This window comes from Phymastichus coffea, unplaced genomic scaffold, assembly GCF_024137745.1.
Source record: "Phymastichus coffea isolate CEN01 unplaced genomic scaffold, Cenicafe_Pcof_1.1 PCOF00099, whole genome shotgun sequence".
Taxonomy (NCBI): domain Eukaryota; kingdom Metazoa; phylum Arthropoda; class Insecta; order Hymenoptera; family Eulophidae; genus Phymastichus; species Phymastichus coffea.
The window spans coordinates 107,678-126,750 of NW_026706910.1; the positions used below are offsets into that span (position 1 = coordinate 107,678).

Sequence of the window (19,073 nt, forward strand, 5' to 3'; positions counted from 1 at the left end):
ATAATAATTGCAGTGCATTTATAGGTTGCATAGTTCTGTATTCTCGGAAAGAATGGGAATATTGGGTCGTAAAAGTCCGATGCGCAGCAGTCATTGATGATTAACGCGAGGCGAGTAAGTATCTCCTTTTTTCTCTGCTTTTGCAAAGATAACACGTGTTTTTCATTTTAAATTTCTACGATTTTTTTTTATTTGCGCGCTCGTCGTCATCGATTCCCTCGTGTAACTATTACAAACAATACTGTCGTTGAAGCCGGAAACGATCGTTTTCGTGCTCCAATACAACTCGCGGCATATTTTTACACCGTATAATATAACAAGGTATTTGGAAATGCTGTCGTACGAGTAAATTGCGGTTGAAAAATTGAATCACGCCAAGGACTAGCGAGCAAGCCAAAGCTAAACGACTACCGGTGGGATATCACAAAAGTGTGTGTCGACGAGCTCGCGGGATTAGAGCGGCATCACAGCGTTCGCGCACAACGTTTTAATGAGCAACTCCATTTCCATCAAGTTCATTTTGGCCGTTTTAGCGATCTTCCCCTCGGGCAGCACGTCCGGCTCGTACTTGAGCAGCTGATACGCTTCCTCGAGCAGCCTCTTGGACTCCTGCAAATGCAACGTGGAGTTGAGATAATTCTGCAGGTAGGTCAGGTAGGTGGGAGTTATGTTGAGTTTGCGTGTCTCTGCCTGCAGTATGTTGAGCAGCTGCTCCTTGTCCCGGCGACGCCCGAATTCCGCCACCGCCGCGTGCATCTCGAACAGCAGCAGGCCCCTCACTCTATTCTCGGCTGTCGGGCAAAAAGAAAGGCGTCGATCAGGCGGCGTCCTCGGCAAGAAGCCCCCGAGAGCCACAGCTATACCCACACGGCACGATGGTCTTCATGAGCTCGTCGAGCTTCTTGCACAGTAGTATCTTCTCGCTGAGGAGCTCGGCGTCGAGGGCCGGCAATCCGCCCTCCTGCTGGCCGATGAGCTGCGCCAGCGCCAGTCTCGCGTCCGTCATGTAGAAGTGGTTTTCGTGGAGCCTGCCCGCGTGCGCCTTAAGGAAGTCGCGGCAGGCCGCAACGTCGTCTTTGGCGATCGAGGCCAGCTCTCTGCCGATGCGCTCGGTCAGCTCGTCGACCGCGCGCGACGACAGCGCGTTGTCGCAGCGGTCGCAGAGGTAGTCGCTGACCTCGGCGGCCAGGAACGTCCTCGGCAGCGCGTTGCCTCGGCAGTCGCTGCAACGGCGGGAAACGTCGCTCGATAATAATTTGCCGAGGCCAGGCTGGCTCGCGAGGCTGACGGCACCTTCGGTTGCACTTGAGGGCGTCGAACATGGTGCCGAGTTCAGTGGGGTCGGAGCACCGTTCGCATGCGCACTCGAAGAACTTGGTGCGCAGAAGGTAGTGCCTCCTGTTGGCGGTGCCCCACAGCGGGTCCGAGTAGCAAATGGTGATGTGCCCTCCTGCAAGCGTCGCGATCGCTGTACTGGCGCGCCGACGGCACGGGCAAAGCAGGTCGCGCCTACCTTTCTCGATGCCCAGGGCGGCGCGCACGATCAGGCCGGCGGAGTTGGTGAAGCTCTTGGCGCAGTTGGCCTTGCAGCTGTGCTCCAAGTAGGATGACGCATCGTACACTGCTATCTGCGAAGGCTCCGTTATTGGAACTTCATGGCCGTTGATCTAATTGCAAAACATTCGCTTCGAGCTGCCTGCCTTCTCTCTCTCTCTCGCTTTTTGCGATCGCGACCAATACGTAACACACGCGGCTTACGAGAAGTATGCCCGCGGCTCGGGCGATCTCCTCCTCGCTCGTGTCCTCGAGCTTGTCGAAGAAGCGCTTTATGAACTGCGTCACCTCGCCGGGGTCCCCGAAGCTCGGCTGCTCGTGGTGAGACGAGAGATTGGTGAATTTCTTGTAGGCCGCTGGATCGCTGTCGCGCAACGCCAAGGCTCTTATCACGCTCACACACTTGTAGGTGGGATGCGTTAGTCCGAAGCCGGATATAGACACCTGGAGAGTACAAGTCGTCGCGATAAGTAACGGTATTAGAATTTGGCGCAGCATCAATCGAAACTCAATGTCCGAAGTATACAGTTCCAGGTTAGGCCACAGGTGGACATCCGCGTGAAGCAATCATTGTGAAGACTGATGCTGTAGTTATACATACGTGCTACGTCGACCGTGAACATGTGCTTTTCTATAATGATTTTTAGGTCAATTATAACAGTAGTGACGAATTACACATGTCTAAACATTGGAGGCTCGCTCGGTAAATTGAAACCAACAATTGTGACGACGAGTACAGAAAAATTCTAAAAAATCTATACCTTCGAGCTCTTATATTTCTTCGTGAACTCGCACTCGTCGCCGTGCGAGGTGCAGCTCTGGCAGAGCGGCCAGCCACATTCCTCGCAAGGTCTGGCGATTTCCGACGTCAACGGCACACAGCATCCCAAGCACACCGGCACGCTGTCTTGCTGCGGACCTTGGACCAGCGGCTTCTCCTCTCTGATGACGATCTCGCCAGCCTCGATGCGTCGCACGGCCACGTAGTGCCGGCCGAGCTTCTCGTTTTCCACCAACTGCCCGGGTGTGCGACATTTTTCGCACGGAACGATTCATTATCAGTTAGCACGAATTGCCCTCGAGTGCGTCGCGTATGCGCAGTGACGCACGACGAGACAAACGACCAGCCATTGTATAATTTCAATTTATTCGCAAAGACTTTGGCGCTTCGTTACAACGTGCGAGATGCATCGGACGTTTGATTCGAACATTTATGAGCTTGCGCGTTCGTCTTTTCGCCGTATAAAATAGCTATTAATCGAAAAATTCGCGAGGCAAAACGACCAATTATTCACGATATCAATCGCGGTAAAAACGAAAGCAACAATAAACACATGGTATTGACCTGTTGAAATTACGTAACGACTGTTCCGACTGCATAGATACGTCGAATGATTTGTTGCAAAAATTGCGTAAATAAAAGTGGCGGAAGTCGACAATAGACACTCGTACCGGTCGATATCTATATATCGCTGGGACAAGAGAAACACTCGAAGGAGGCGGCGGTAAGTGCAACTGCTACGTGCGCGGGCAAAATCACCTTGTAGCACTTGCATTTCCGCCAGTGCTCTCTCCAATGTGCTTTCTGGTGCTCCTTGCCGCAGTAGTACACGCTTCTGCATCCACCACACTTGCGCTTGGCGGATACCTTGCAAACGGCGCAGACGTTCTGTTCGGTTTCCGGCTTCATGGTCTTCCTCCTTTTCACGAAGCCGAGGAGAGTGAGAGAGAGAGAGAGAGAGAGAGAGAGAAAGGCGTAGAAAAAAAGCTCTCCGGGGCAACGACTTGCAAACGACTGACGACGCGGCCGCCGGTTTTCACTGCGAGAAGCGTCCTCACCGAAGGTTTATTAATAGAAATGCCTCTCTGTCCGCGGCCACCTAGAGAGCATTGCTACTGTGCGCGTGCGTTTATCGCGGTAGCACGCGAGCACCGAGGCTTTGTTGATTATTTTTATCTGATTTCCATATTCGGCTGAGGTTCGACGATCACATCCGTTCGGCCAACGTTTGCTTTCGTAATCCATTCGAAAACTGGCTTTTCCGTGACCAGCGAAAAGGTTCATTTTCAATAAAAAAAGAAGAAAAAAAGAACGTGACGCTTGAGAATCTTGGTGTGGGAACAAAAATCAACCTCCAAAGATTATCTTACTTTCTGGAGTGCTCCGCTGAACGCGAACGTGCGCGCGGACAAGCGGTCGCGCAAGTTTCTCCAAGTTGTGAAATGACCCGGCGTGGTAAAGTGAACCGAACGATCGGGAGAAAAATCGCGCGTAGCTTTAATTATCTTTCAGCTATTTTGCTATTTCGCGTTACCACATTTTCCACGATATGCTCAGCTCGTTATGGTCTAACGTGGACTCGGGTGATTTTTTTGTGAATGCGTACGTGTTCGAAAATGTTGCATATCAATGGAATCTGCATTCGCTATGAACTGATTTTGCATGAACGTCGAAGCGAAAGCTGTGACACTTCTCTCCGCAGTAGGAGAGAACGTGCTTTCGCCGCATACGAAAGATTCACGTTGTTATCCTCTTTTCCGAGTGCAATGAAGACATAATAACAGTAATCTTTGCTGCATGGTCATTCGCTGCCCATAGATCGTTCCAATAATTGGAAGCTGCCTGCCGATACGCACGGCACTCGACTTCGAAATCACTCGCGGTCGACCAACTTAATGTAATTATCGCGACTCGTGAATTTTTAATCAAAAACGTTGCTTGCCAAGGTGAAAGTAGTTTTTTGAATTGGCGATACGCGTTGATTTCGCGGGCAGCGAGTTCGGCGATCAACACGTTCCAAGCACTTAGCGAGAATTAACGTATAAAAACGTGCACGCAACGCGTGCGAACCAGCTCATTGATTGCGCGCCTTTATTACCTTTTGCATTTTGCGTCCTTCGTTACACTTAACGATTGCAATACGGCGACGACAAAATGTGCACGTTTAACAAATAGACCGACGCGGAATCGTTGCTTGTGTGCGTTCGCACGTCGGATCATTGCGTTCCATGATCAAATTCGACGTCCAAAATCATCGAGACTTTCGTTCGATATTTTGGATTCGCAAGCACAACTGAAAGCAGCGATGCCTTGCCGGACATCTTGCCGCTGCTACACTCACGGATAATTTATCAGATATACTCGTCGTTACGCTCGCAACTCTGACGAAATAAAGCACTTGTTCGTTGACCTGCGTTTACTTTTTATTACATGCTTTCCGAGGTTCGAGTATTGGACATTCACTTCGAAATCTGAATGCTGTTCTTGAAAATGAAACCACGAGGTCTTTTACTTCGTTTTGCAATAGTTTTTTTCTTTCCATGAAAAAGTAACAAACGGCAAACAATTGCGCTTGCATGTTGTTCAAATCTGATGAAAAAAAAAATTTGAAAATTATTCTTCGGAAGCCGATCAAAAAGTGCTTGATACGTTCCCTTCGAATGTTTTGAAGCGTTAAAAGATGTTCGATCGATGTTTCTACATTGATTATCATTGGTTTTAGTACAGTTGTTTTGGTCTCATCAGATACTCCAATAATGACTAATCGCTTTTTTAGTAGCTGCTTTAATGCGCTGTTTAGAATAACAACCGAGGCCATCCTATCAGGCCCACAGTGGATTTGAAATGTAACGGTACATCGTCGACACACCAATTATCATAAATAAAATCATATTTATTGAAAAAGTTTCGAAATTTTAATAAAAGCAAAGCAAGGTATTGCTCATCTGATCACACATTCATATTCCTCGGATCAAAATATGTTAAAAAATATATTTTTATTTATTTTTAACTGGAAATTTAGAATCTGGCAATTTATTGAAACCCCGCAAGTATTTAATTAAACAATTAAAAAATAACAAATTTTATTGTTTTTTTTATATAATTTCGACATAGAATCCGAGCATAAACTTGCATTTCTTCGTCTTTAAAAATTCTAAATTTAAAATAACTGAACTTCAAACATTTATGATGAATTTCGTTGTTTTTTTCTATTATTTTAGGACTTTTATGAGCAAAAAAAGGGCGTATTCGTGACGGTGGTCCCGAGTTCTTTTTGATTCTGTACGTCAAGTACTGTATAAAAATGGCTCAAACAAGATCACGCTCTAGTTGGAAAATATTCCCCAGCGATGCCCGAGTTACAGTATTTTTGTAATGAAAGATTCCTCATACATAAACAATGTTTTAAAAAACAATTTATTAACTTTGAATCTGTACGTTGAAAGCAAAGAAATTTGAGCATTTTGAGAATATTTATCCAGCGCGCTTTTGGAAATATTTTTTCCAACGAAAATACATTTATTTCCGCTTGATATCGCCTTCGACAAGTCAAATTGCTATTCCAATACAAGTTGTCGACTTTATTCAAAAATTAATTCTCTATATCAGCCTAATTATCAAATATTATCCTGAGAACTGAAAAGTAAGAAAAAGAAGCCTTCAAAATATTTTTAAAATTTTCAATATTTATAGCGTAAAATTGTCCGGCCACCAAATTGACCGGTTTATTAGCTCTCATTGCCACAAAGAAAAGGTTTTTTCGTAATTTCGGTGGCAGCTCATACCATCTACTTTCGTAGAGAGCATCGACAACAGATTCCGATTGCCTCGATAAGTAGTCACTCGCATAACTGACCAAATAAAGTTGAAGCATCAGGACGAATAAGGCAAATATCAGCCTTATAACGTCAGCAATCAATCTGTTTTTTAATGCCATCAGTATACGAAGACCTGCAATCAATAACGCGTACAGAAGCTTATCAGAAATATGACTATACTGGCAATAAATTACAGACAATTGACTTACCCAGCATCAAGTTCATGCCGGCATTGCAAAACAGTTGTATCACCAACATTCCCGAAGTAGCGATTTCTAAAGATTTAGCTAGATCCAGTATTCGCACGTGCTTTTGAATGAATTTCAAGATTTTTTCTTGCGACTCCGTCGAGCATACAGCAGCAACGTCGGTTTCTCGTAAATTTTGTTTGATTAGCTCGATTTGCCCGCACAGATGCATCAGTAAGCTGAATAAAACGATGTCGCAACCTACATTGCCGTTTGCTGTGATGAATATCATGATACTTTCGTATACATAGAACAATCCATAAATCTCATCCCTGTAATGCCCAAACAGGCAGCCACTTTTTACTGGTAGTTCTCTCGTTACGGCCATTTCCGTTGTGATACTATCAAGTATAGAAAGCAAAGAAAATATAAGGCTTGAAAAAAATACCTTGGTAAATCAGAATTTCGTGAATTAACCTGCTGTTGACGAGAGTTTCATTCGTAGAGATCGGCGGTAAGAAAAATGGCAGAGTACCAATTATGATGAGCGTATTAGACACGTAAGAGAAGCCTATTTGTAATTTAAATACCAGTCGTCCGGTTTTGGCAAAAGATCTCATGATAGTTCGATCACTGTCATGTTCTACAGATGACCAGTCGTTCATCGCAGAAATGAAAACTGTGCGTAGCTTATTCATGTGCACACGGAAAGTTACAATTTTGGAAATGGCCATGACAGCGCAAACCGACATCATGACGTAATCGACAACGTCGCTCGCTGTTCCGCAATTCAAGTAAGCCGGTGTCACTTGAACGCATATGAGCCATAACTGTATTTGTAACAATTAAAAACAAAAACGATTGTTCGTTAAATGTCTGAAATGGTCAAGGCCTTTGATACAGAGATAAAAGAGGAAAAAAAAGAGTGTCGTTACGACGTAACGGGTCACCTGTGTCAAGAAAGAAAACACCAATCGGAAGTGTGAAAATGCCGAGTCGTAGTCGAGTGGCCAAATGCCCAGAGGCCAGCAAATGAACTTGTTGAACCGCAGGGCTAACTTTGAGTCTTTGGTCCAAGTCGGTCTCGACTCTCGTGCGCTCATGCTTGCTCTGCGGGGCGGACGAGGGCGCGCCACAATGGAAAAAGAAACGCGGCCGAGCCGTCGGAGACATTTTCGGATGTGCGCTCACATATTCACGACGCGGCTAATTCCACGGTGACCACCGCGCAGCCTGCACTTTGATGGGCGTGAACGAGCGGCGCGTGCTCGTTATCCTATCGAGCGAACGCGCACTCTTTACTTACGACGCGACGCGAGAGTAGCCGAGCCCGCGGCGCCCGAGTGCATCTGGAATGCGCATAACAAAGAGGGTGTAGTTTCAGCTGTGTCTGCAAAAGTTTTGCGCGATACCTGTCTATTATCCACGTGGCTGTTGTTTGGAAAGGGGAAAGGAGCAATACGACGAACCTCGAATCGATGACGCAAGTTGTAACTGCAGAAGAAAAGAAGCTCGCAGCTCGATGTACACAAAGGGAAAGAGGAATAGGGGAGTTCGCCAAATGCGAATGTATTTTTTATTATCAATTAAATGTCATTCGCAATGAATGGTAGATTTTTTAATACGGGCAAAAATAAAAATAAGAATTGGTATTTAGGCAAATTTTATCGCACAATCGAAAGTTCAATCTGAATCGTTCCGAAGGCGAACTGTATTCGTTTGAGCGTTTGGTACTACATCCATGAGAATCTGAATACGTTCTCTGACATTTTTTTCAGTTTCGTAGCGGTTGGAAGAAGCATGAGCTACAACTGTGAAACTTTCATCATCATCGAGTATTAATCTTAATGGTCCATTCTTCCATTGAAAATCTGGCTGCACACTTGGCCTCTGCCGTGCAACATTTCCATAATATCTAGATTCTCATTTGTCTCAGGTAAGTATACTTTTATCATTGACGAACGGCCATCGTTATGCCTTTTTATTTCCGTACGATAGCACGTTGATTGTCTAGCGAATTCGTTCTTCAGCTACCCAAAAGTCATAGGATCTCTGGGTAGTCATAACAGCTACGCGCGATGCAGTTCATCCGCGATCGTTGGTTGTCTCGACATCTCAACCGCGTTTCACATTTTTTAGTGACATCACTTGAAGCACAGTTCATCCAACGGCTGTATATAATACTTCGACAATGATTACTCGTTACCGGCAATTACAATTTAGGTAAACCATAGGATGCCGCGAGATTTCCATCAATTTAAATCAGAAATTACTGATTTATACTGGCTTGATTAATGAATAGCTTTGCGAGTTATTCTGAAAAATAAATGTGAAATCAGCCATTTTTGTTGTTGTGAAAATTACTTGTATTAAAGGAATAATTTAATCGAGAGTTTTGTATTTAGATTTACTAATACAAATTTGGCAAAGTGTATATGGATTAGCGAATATACATGCTTGCTATTGTACGTTTGTCAGAACATTTTGCTGTGTGTAAAAGTTGTAAATTGAATTTCCCGACAATACACTTAATTTGCTTTTCTAAATAGGCACATTATGTAATTTATTGAGGATCGCTTTCATAATTCATAAAATGCTGTGACGCACTGTTAAATCGGTCGTTCATACAATACATGTGAGTTTGAAAGAAAAGTGCAAACAGCTGACAATCTACAGTGAAATAGTCTCTTTCATAGTTGTTTGAAACATTAAATGCTACAAGATAATAACGACAAAAACGATATATATTTATCATCACAAGATAATAAAGAGGAAATTGATAAATGACTAAATAATTATTTCGAGTACTCTACGGTTCTGATGTCCGCGCGCCTAAACTGAAGTGGAATCAATTTTAGTGAAATGACACTTATATGTTACGTGCACGTGATCCGATATGATCTATCAATCGGTGATCTACAAAGCCAACTAAAAGCAGAACACTAGAAAGAACAATGAATTAAAGACAATAACTCGTTCCGAGAATTGCTTTCAAGTTGACTATGTCGGTCTGTTAGCCTGAACTTGTAACAACAAAATAGTCTATCGATATAATTTGATAATTACATTGTTGAGCATTCATATTGTGCACTTATTATTATAACACAACAAATCTCATAATTACAAGAGTTAACATTTTTATATTTCAGTTATGTAATACTAGAGGTGAGCAAAATTAATTAATAAAACAAAGAGTTCGTATAATTAGCTAAACATTCAGTTGAATGTTTAATTAATAAATCAATAACACACACTTTACGTGTGCGTATGACGATCAAGATATACTTACGCATAATCGCATAAGCATAATGTCTTTCTTTCACGTTCTATTTTTCTTTTTTTGTTTACACGGAACTTCAACACTTTAATCTAAAGAATTGGTGCAATTACGTTGCTTTATCGAGTCATTCCAGCTCAATCGAAAATCTTAGAAGCATGACTTTGCTTTCAAGCCATTTATCCACGTCCGAAAAGTGACTCATTTTTAACTTATGAACTACACAAGAAATGGCGGATAGGAAAAATGAAAGCAAATGATAATTGTTTTTTCAACATAATTAATATGCTCTTTTTCAGTTAAGCAAACGTCAAAATTTTGGCGTTTCTATGAATAAACGTTAAAATAAATCTATAATACAAAGCAAAGCCGAAACATAGTTACTCGCGAACAATTTGCAAATACTTATATTGGCTTTCGCTGGCGCTTTCGCTGGCGCTTTCGCTGGTGCTTTCGAAGACGCTTTCGCTGGCGCTTTCGCTGGTGCTTTCGAAGACGCTTTCGAAGGCGCTTTCGGTAGGCTGTGGCTGATTTACAGTAGTCTTATTCTCATGATGCTGGAAGTATGACAAGTATTTGTCCTCGAGCTTTTCGATTTTGCTGATAAGCTTCTCGCTGGCAACGTACACGTCGTCGCTGATCTTGCTGGCTTTCTGCTTCAGTTTCTCGATTAGCTGCCCGGCTTTCTTTTGAGCATTGGCGATTTTCACTTTCAGCTTCTCTGACGTGGCGTCCAAGAATTTGCTCAATTTTTCCTTGGCAACGGCGAGCCTGGCTGTCAAGGCATCGACAAACGCTTCATGGTCGAAGGAACGATTGTCAAAGCGACTCCTGGCGTTAGCTTGAACCAACTGTTGAATATGATTTTTGAAGGGCTTAAATTTAGTAAACATTGGGTATTCAACGTCGCTCGTTCATTCGATATGTTAATTTTTTGTGCAAAGCAATTTTGCTAAACTGTAATGTGGCTACGGCAATATGAATTTCTCGTAATCTTATACATTTAGAAAGATAGAAAAGTAAAATAAGCCTCTTGCAGAGTACTCACGCAGGCAAAAGTGATGAAAGCGAAAATGGCAGCGTATTTCATGGTTAGGCTGATTGTTGCTGATTGAAACCTACAGAAGGTTTAAATAATCTCTACTCAACAACACCAGCTTTTATAGTTAAATTTTGTGATATCACGTGCGCTACGTACAATAATACAAGCCATTTAAAAATTACTCCTACCTCCCGCGAACACCTGCGTTGATTCATTGCTACGAATGTCTAACCATTCAAGAGTTTGCTTTGCTAGAAATCGCAAATCAACACTATGATTTAAATCGTGGCGAATGGTTCGTTAACAGTATTGTCGCTTTTATTTTATTATGTGTTTGCTGATTTTATTCATCGTGCATTTGTATTTGTACAATTTTACTCCTTTGTGCGTAGACGACCCAAGGCAATCTGACGTCATACAGTTTTTTGTGAAAACCAATAATTTTCATATTCAACATGACGTTCAGTTTGAAGAATTACTGAATTAAAAAAATCTTTTTTTATCTACACATGATAAAAATCCGAGGGTATTGAAATTGTACAATAAAGAGACAATGGTTAAATATTTTTTCACTAAATAAAAAGCGTCTGTGATAAATTTTAATCTTTGTTCAGTTCATCCATAAAAACGTTTCGAGCTATAATCCATCATATCAACAGTTATGAGTTTATATTAATTACATAATAGTTCAAAATTCGATAAAGTTACATTCATGTAAGTACTATTGATACATTAAAATAAATCGTAAATTAAAATTAAAAGGAAGAGACTGCGCTTGACATAATACAATTAAATTTGCATCGATTCATAATTCTAAGTAGATAAAATTGAATTTACTATCAGAAAGCGTTTGTCTGATGCAATGTCTGCAACAGAAATAGTAATGAAAGAGAAATCGAATAAGGAAATATTTCCATCAACTGCGCTGAACGTACATTGTAATTATTTAATTCTTTTCTGGCGCTCAAAATGATGGAAACAGTGTGGTTCCTGTGGAACCATTGCTGCTAATATTATTCTTTAGACGTGCGAGTATGCAGGAGAAATGAATGTTACCGCAGAAAAAAAATACATTCAGTAGACTCTTTCCTGTGCTAGATAACAAACTATTTCGCAGATGATACAGGAAAATTTTTCCTAGTCCGATTTTCTTAATTCTATACAAACAATATTAGTCGCGTTCTTCATTAGCTCAGCGTCAACAATGGTCTTTGATACGCATATATCTCTGCAGTTTAGTATCAAAATAATAAAATCCGGATGAAAGCATTATAAATTTCTTGCACACCTTGACCGTTAAGTTGTCGGTGAGTCAGCTCAAAATGAACTCTGAATGGCTGCGAATGGGTTTGATAATACTGTATTCGAATGCTTGTTGCAAGGCCAAACGGGAGATTGCGATATAGTCAATTTCACCTCTTCGAAGTTAGGGGTGTAATGGTCAATCAGTCTTACGAATTGTCGGACAGGCGCCACGCGAATCTGAAATACAGAGCGATACGGTGTAACTATGGTTAACTAGCTTGATGATTTGCATTTTTCATCAGCATTAATTTGGTGTAAAAGAACGAGTGGGTTTGATTATTTTGAAAAGACATACGTTTTTGACGCGAATCCGGAACAACAAGATTCGGAAGAAATTGCATTGACTCACCGATGTCATCGATCGATCGTTTATCGACTACAAAATTATTTTATTGCTCGAGAATATTATAAACAGTTTCGCTATCGCATCCAAATTCGAGTTCAATGGAAACCAAGGCAATGATAGCCGACACAAGAAGACTAGCCGGCATTAACGGAATTGTATTTATTTTTGCCGCTCAGTCATCCAATAACTCATCTATATAACTAAGGGGAAAACGAGCGAAAGAGAGATTACGTGAAGATTATCGATGTCAGTTAATAATATTATGCGTCACTCGGAAAGTTTCAACCGTCGTTTCCTGAAACTAATCTATTCGCCACTGACAATTTTTTCTAATATTTCCTCTCTTAATCCATTTTCTGGTTTTTCGTGTATTGCAATATTTTAAATAAAATCTTCGTCGTTTGTTTTACGATCAATCAAGAAAAGTAGCTTCGAGTGCAAAGAAATTATATAGCATTACGAGAACAGCTGAACATGTGAATATGAGAAGTAAAGCATTGGCTGTAAAAAAATGCCATTTGTTGTGAAATTTATTTACGCACTTTTTGTCATTTCGAAAACAGCGCAGAGCTCAGGTCAGCGCCAATCAGTTGTAGACCGGTCGAGCGTTAAAATTGTCGCGGCTGAAGCTTTGTAGAAGCAACCTATTCATCAAATACTGCATCAATGAGATTTTGCAAATCCTCTGGGTACAAATGATCGACAATACTTTCGACGACGGAATTATAATTGCTGGACGGTACATTGAAAATTCCGCAGATAATCTGAGAAGACTTGCCTTTCATTATGACAGTCTCGATGGCCTCTTGGATGCGTTTTTTCAGTAACACCCTGTAATAATTGAATTGGAGCTCTTTGGTGAACTTCAGGATTCGCAAGTAAGTACTCTGATCGCGCACGTGTTGCTCGAGCATTTCCTCGGGCCCGATGAGCAACTGGACCAGCGTGCAGGACCGATAGACCGTGACTTTGAGCTCGTGCTTGCTAGCCTCGTAGTAATCCTTGACTTGCTCGTCCGTCCGTGTCTTGTTGCGAATGGGCTCGGTGAGGGGAATGCCTCTGGCCTCTTGCAGGGCCAGATGCGCGATGATGGGTTCGACCAGGAAGAATCGCATGTCGTCGATTTTGTCGAAGATGGTCTTGCCCCGAATGCTGACCTGGGGGTCGGCGCCGCGCTCCAGAAGGATCTGAACGGACTTCAGGGCGGTTTCGCGATTGCCACCGCGGAAGGCCATGGCCCAGACCAGCGCCGTCTTGCCGGCAGGGTCCGCGGCGTCGATGTAGACCCCCTCGTCCAGCAGGAACTTGACCGCGTTCGCGTTGCCGTAGCGCGCGGCGATCATCAGGGGCGTCCTGCCCTGCTTGTTGCGCACGCTCGGGTCCCAGTTCAAGTCCTGCAGCAGCTCGATCACGCCCGGATTGATATTTACCGCGAGCAGATGCACCAGAGTGTTCTCGTTGAGGTCCACCTCGACGAGCGCGTGCATGTGGACAATGGAGTTGAGCAGCCACTCGACCGCTGACTTGGTGCCGTACCACAGCACGCTGTAAATGTCGGGCCAGTCACCTTGGTCGCGACATAAGCCCGCTCCGTGGATGATCAGCAGCTTCAGAATCTGCAGTCGCTGGTCCTCCAGATGATGGATGGACATTCCCTGGCGGTAGAGACACGCCAGCGGTGTATGTCCGTACACGTTCAGGGCGTTGATGTTGACGGGCCGGAAGAGCAGCAGATGCACGTTCACCACGTCGGCGCAGGTGACGGCTATGTGAAGCGGAGTCTCGCCCAGGTTGTTGGGCATGTTGATGGTGGTCGAGCGCTCGCCCTTCATCACCAACTCCATCACGTGTCCGTTGCCCAGTCGCACCACGTAGTGCAGAGGCCAGTGCAGCTGTAGCAGCACCTTCGCCATCAGCTCGTCGTCGTGGCCCACGTGTCGCGAGAGCGTCCCGAGAAACATCTTCACGAGCTCGTCGTCCGCGCACTGGCTGGTGGCGAATATCGTCAGCGCGGTCTTGCCCTCGTGGTTCTGCGAGTGTACGTCGGCCCCGGCTCGCAGCAGGATCTTGATCGTGGGGGGGTGGCCGTTCGCCACGGCCACCGTCAGCGGCGTGTCTCCCGTGTTGTTCTGCACGTTGATCAGGCCGCCTAACTCGATCAGCTGTTGCACCATGGCCGCGTTACGCCAGCCGGCCGCGTAATGCAGCAGAGTGCTGCCCGTGCTGTCCACGGCATTGTGCAGGTCTTGCTGCTCTATGATCGTGCGGGCTTCCTCGTCCTGCGCGTGCTGTCGCAGCATCTCGAGCACCCGCGCCTCGAACGACGCCAATTGCTTCTGCAACGTACAACCGTAAAACATGAAGGCTCCCTATTCCGGACAACCTATTCTCAAAAACGCGAGCAAACAAACATAGAGATGACGCTCAAGTTACCATTTTGCTTAGTCACTGGTGTCTACCGGGAACAGCTCAGAATGAAACAATGTCTCCACAATGTTTCTGCTCTCCTGGTTCCAAGTGGACTGCCGAATTACCACCAAGCCATTGCATCAGCGGGGATAATCCTGCGTTAAGTTAAGCCAATTAATTCGGCCCATGAAGAGTAGAGAAGCAAGAATAGCCTCTCCACTCATCTTAACGGACGCTGTAGGATTAGGAAGCTTGATGACTTAGGAAATCGACTGCAATTAGACAACAGCTTGCGTCCCCGTTTTCCTGCTAGACACATGCCACATAAATAGACAAATTTCACATAGCTCTTACGATTTACCAAATATGTTCAAGAATCACTATAGATTTCATTTTCAATATTTCAAAATTATCATTGCAGGCAACCGCCAAAATATTTATTTTATATGCTTTAGGATTTGCAATGGAATGACCAGGGAATTTCTCGTAAAGAATTCAACACAAGTTAAATATACTTGAGAAAAAAAAGATATCTTTATTATTGATCAATGCAGTCACAATTTTGAACGCATAATTATTACGAGTATGCAAAAATTAATCTCTGCTCATCTCGTAAAATAACTTTTCCAAGTCTCTGAGATTGAAATAACTAGCGATTTGGTCAGCGATATAAGGAAAATTGGTGTAACTCAAGTTTGTAAATTTACAAATAATTTGAGCCGCTTCCTTTCTTGAAGTAACCATGTGATTGGCCGTCGACACGCGAATCTGCAATACAGTCTTGAAATAATAACATGTACAGTTTTCGGCAAAGCGTTCGACTACCGAGTAACATTCACGGTTGAGTAGATAGCGCTCGAGTTTCCTTTCACTTGCGCTCAACAGGTCGAGCAGTGTTATGGATCGATAGACTTTAACCGTAAGATCTTGCTTACGAGCCTCAAATTCGGCTTTGAGCGCTAAATTGTTTTCGATCCTGTCGTGAAACAGTTCCATATCGTAAGGCCCACGTTTTACGAGAAAAGCTAAATGGGCGATGAAAAGCTCGAGGAAGTCGATCTGTTTAGTCGCGCAAAGAATCTCGAGGATCGTGTATTTCCTGGGGTCGCAGGGGTGCAAATGGGCCGTCACTTGAATGTTCGCGCCGCGCTGCAGGAGGATCACAATGCACTCTCTTTGGCGCTCATTGTGCGCAACGTGTAGCTCGCAAACTCGGAATAACACTGTCTTGCCCTCGTAATCCAGCAGCTCAATGTTGGCGCCAAACTCTAGCAGAAACTCTAGCGCCAGCCGCACACCGTGCGATATAGCACACAACAAGGGAGTCTTCCCCCTAATATCGAACACGTTCACATTCAGCTGTCTGCCCCTCAGCAGTTCGATAGCGCCCGGCTTTTCGTTGTATGCGAGTAGCTGAACGACATTTCTCCCGGCATTGTCGACTACGGTTATGTCCACGCCGGTTCCCAGCAAATATTCCACTACCTCTTTCGATCCCCGTTGAAACATGAAAGCAACGTTATTCTCGAGCAAACCGTCCTCGGTTATCAAGCCGTCATAACGCCGAAGAAGCATTTTCACGATCTCGAGCTGTCCTTGGCCATCCTCCGCGTGATTTGCATACACAAAATACAAAGCTTTACAACTGTAGGGCCCTACTGCAACGTGCGCGTTTGCGTTGTACTTGAGCAGCATCCTCACATTTTCGACGTCGACGCACTTTGCGGCTACGTGTAGCGCGGTACAGCCGAAAAAGTCGGCATCTTCTTCGTCGATAACAGCTAAATAATGACGGTCTAACAACAGCTTTGTTAGATTTGCATTTCGTAGCAAAATTATTTTAGGCAAGCACCAGTCTAATTCGATTATTTTATCTGCAATTTTCTTCTTCGAAAGATTGCAATTTTTAAATAATATTTGCATAACATTTTTCATTTCATAGCAGTCGTAGCAACTACTCGACGTAATTAACTGTAATACATTAATACGGTATATATCCTCTAGAAAAATATTAGCACCGGCTCTGAGTAACATTTCACTAGTGTCCTTGCAATTACGATCTACGATACTTAACATTAACGGTGTCATTCCATCAAGATTTTGGGCATTAACGTCGCTACCCAGCTTAATTAATTGTTCTGTTATAGCTACATTGTTCGATTCGGCTGCATAATGTAGTAAAGTATTAGCCAAATTGTTTACAGCTAAGTGCAAGTTTCCTCTTACTATGATGGATGTCACTTCTTCGTCGTTTATTCTATTTTTAATCTGCGCAAGAAGCTCCTCGCTAAATATCGCCATATTAATCTGAAACATAGTCCGGTGATACGTTATTTTCGTCATCTATATGATTTTATGATTTATACCTGTCATTAGGGAGAGTGGGAGAATATGGACTACCTAGACTATTAACAAGACTGTATACTAGAAAACGTTTAACAACATTTTACAATTTTATAAACCTGTGGACAATTTTGAAAAAGTTACAGGTAAAATGGATCGCTCAAAAAATTCTTATAGAACAAAATCATTTCATTTATCATTGTCACACATTCTCACATCGTAAGAAACGGCTTAGTATATAGATACAGCATATGTGAATAACGAGGAGCAACGGGGAACTCCGCTTAGTGTAAGTACAAGTTGGCGACCGTGGTCTAGTAGCAAAGACGTCAGACTTGCAACTCCAAGATCGTGACTTCTACTCTAGGTCGCGTGACTTTTTAATTTAGTTTGTAAGCATTTATTCATATGTAATTCTATCTACAAAGACCACATATTTCGTATTAAAGTACAATACGACATTAAGCCTACTCAAATATTTTGTATACTTATTCGTACTTTTGCATAGAGAACTAATATTAATTTTTTTTATTTATAATTAAAAATAATAAAATTATTTCAAACAAAAATTATATAAAACAGTTCACATATCCATTTATATGATTAAAAAATCGTAAAACTTTTTAAATAATAAGAAATCTATATCAAATTATACATTGTATATTTGTCACTATCTTGCATTACCAACGTAATTTGAATTAATGAAAAGAACTTATTGAAGCAAAGCAATATCATATAATAAATTGAATATAACCAAACTTTTTGGTTGTCTATATTACTCAACATTGGTGATCCATATTTTCCCCGAAGGTCTTTTATTCAATCATAAAAGCATAGAAAAGCTTCATATCGGTGAAAAATAATTTAGAAGACGACATTGTATTTGTTAGTGACCGAATAAACTAAAAGAAAAATACCGATATGATTAAGTAGTTTACCTCAACGACGAACATACCACAAAGCAGTCATGTGAAATACTTGGGAATTCATTTAGACCGGAGGCTTACATGGAAAGAGCCTATATTTAGAAAACGTAAACAACTGGAACTCGAATGGAAAATAATGTATTGGCTCAATGGCTCAAATAACATCATCAGAAATAATCTACAGTATCATAAGTAAAAGAAGAAATCGAAACGTTTTATGAAAAATACAACATCAGATTGAAAAACCACCAAAACAAATTTATTAGCATACTTCTCACGACAACGATCACTACCACCAGACTAAAGAAACAGAATCTGAGCAATATATAATAAAACCAAAATTATTAATAAAATATAATACACATATAAGTCAAAAATAAAAACCTAGTACTCACTAGAGTATTATGTTTTATACTTTGTTAATTTCCATAATAGCAAACACATTTACTTATTGTCTTATTTCTTAGATAGATTCATAAATAAACTTTGTGTGAATAAAAAAAAAATAAGTATTTTACACATATTTTATAAGCTGAATAATAATAATAATTAAGAAAATTAGTACCGACTACTTGAAAAATGTCAAGTCTATAAAAAATACCAAGATCATGGATGCTATCCAAGAACTTGACATAATGTGCAGAGTAAACTAATAAATACAGGGAAAAAACTTCGAGACCTAGGATACTCTCCTTTATAAAAAACAAGAGGGTGTCCATATATTACCGCGAGGATCCATGTTCCCCACTCTCCCTCACATCTCAACATCTTCACGGAAATTCTTCGTAAAAAATTGCGGTATTTAACGGAATCATATAGTACTGTATCTGAATTCTCAAGCATATTTTATATCGTTCGATGTATATTTATAATAACGACAGCAAAATAAATAACGTGAACTTACCAATATTATTGGTTATATAAGAAATTGAAGTCCTTCGCAGATCTTTGTGCCAGATGTACTTTCTGTACTGATTTAGGGAAGAGGAATGCTTGTGGTACATATCCCTGCGTAACTGAATACAACCAAGTGATTACGTAGAATTAAGACGTTCATTAGCTTAGGGAATACGTATCCACTAGT

General features: G+C 42.2%; 5 protein-coding genes across 7 annotated transcripts; all 5 read right to left on the reverse strand.

Moving 5' to 3' along the window:
* Nucleotides 1-408: 408 nt before the first annotated feature.
* LOC131669985 (SET domain-containing protein SmydA-8-like) lies at nucleotides 409-3,324 on the reverse strand. Of its 2 annotated transcripts, XM_058945238.1 has the most exons (8): nucleotides 3,095-3,324; nucleotides 2,316-2,570; nucleotides 1,759-1,998; nucleotides 1,514-1,667; nucleotides 1,294-1,450; nucleotides 868-1,223; nucleotides 691-791; nucleotides 409-609 (listed from the first exon to the last, which is right to left on the reverse strand). In XM_058945238.1, exons 1-8 carry the CDS (start codon nucleotides 3,242-3,244, stop codon nucleotides 454-456), a joined length of 1,569 nt encoding a protein of 522 aa, XP_058801221.1. In that variant the 5' UTR covers nucleotides 3,245-3,324; the 3' UTR covers nucleotides 409-453. The 2 variants fall into 2 exon arrangements, with proteins under 2 accessions (XP_058801221.1, XP_058801220.1); XM_058945237.1 differs by having other exon boundaries at nucleotides 409-791.
* A 2,427-nt stretch (nucleotides 3,325-5,751) lies between these two features.
* On the reverse strand, nucleotides 5,752-7,543 carry LOC131669990 (odorant receptor Or2-like). The gene is made up of 4 exons (XM_058945243.1): nucleotides 7,292-7,543; nucleotides 6,819-7,171; nucleotides 6,363-6,742; nucleotides 5,752-6,286 (listed from the first exon to the last, which is right to left on the reverse strand). Exons 1-4 carry the CDS (start codon nucleotides 7,442-7,444, stop codon nucleotides 5,946-5,948), a joined length of 1,227 nt encoding a protein of 408 aa, XP_058801226.1. The 5' UTR covers nucleotides 7,445-7,543; the 3' UTR covers nucleotides 5,752-5,945.
* Nucleotides 7,544-9,947: 2,404 nt separating this feature from the next.
* Nucleotides 9,948-11,124, reverse strand: LOC131669992 (uncharacterized). The gene is made up of 2 exons (XM_058945246.1): nucleotides 10,667-11,124; nucleotides 9,948-10,469 (listed from the first exon to the last, which is right to left on the reverse strand). The coding sequence occupies exons 1-2, from the start codon at nucleotides 10,706-10,708 to the stop codon at nucleotides 9,999-10,001; spliced, it is 513 nt and encodes a 170-aa protein (XP_058801229.1). The 5' UTR covers nucleotides 10,709-11,124; the 3' UTR covers nucleotides 9,948-9,998.
* Nucleotides 11,125-12,041: 917 nt separating this feature from the next.
* On the reverse strand, nucleotides 12,042-14,895 carry LOC131669991 (ankyrin-1-like). Of its 2 annotated transcripts, none has more exons than XR_009302416.1 (3): nucleotides 14,745-14,895; nucleotides 12,854-14,647; nucleotides 12,042-12,142 (listed from the first exon to the last, which is right to left on the reverse strand). XR_009302416.1 is itself a non-coding variant. In XM_058945245.1 (3 exons), exons 1-3 carry the CDS (start codon nucleotides 14,745-14,747, stop codon nucleotides 12,102-12,104), a joined length of 1,602 nt encoding a protein of 533 aa, XP_058801228.1. In that variant the 5' UTR covers nucleotides 14,748-14,895; the 3' UTR covers nucleotides 12,042-12,101. The 2 variants fall into 2 exon arrangements, 1 of the variants encoding a protein (XP_058801228.1); XM_058945245.1 differs by having other exon boundaries at nucleotides 13,090-14,647.
* A 335-nt stretch (nucleotides 14,896-15,230) lies between these two features.
* On the reverse strand, nucleotides 15,231-19,000 carry LOC131670039 (inversin-like). The gene is made up of 2 exons (XM_058945349.1): nucleotides 18,894-19,000; nucleotides 15,231-17,027 (listed from the first exon to the last, which is right to left on the reverse strand). Exon 2 carries the CDS (start codon nucleotides 17,019-17,021, stop codon nucleotides 15,315-15,317), a length of 1,707 nt encoding a protein of 568 aa, XP_058801332.1. The 5' UTR covers nucleotides 17,022-17,027; nucleotides 18,894-19,000; the 3' UTR covers nucleotides 15,231-15,314.
* Between the last annotated feature and the right edge of the window lie 73 nt (nucleotides 19,001-19,073).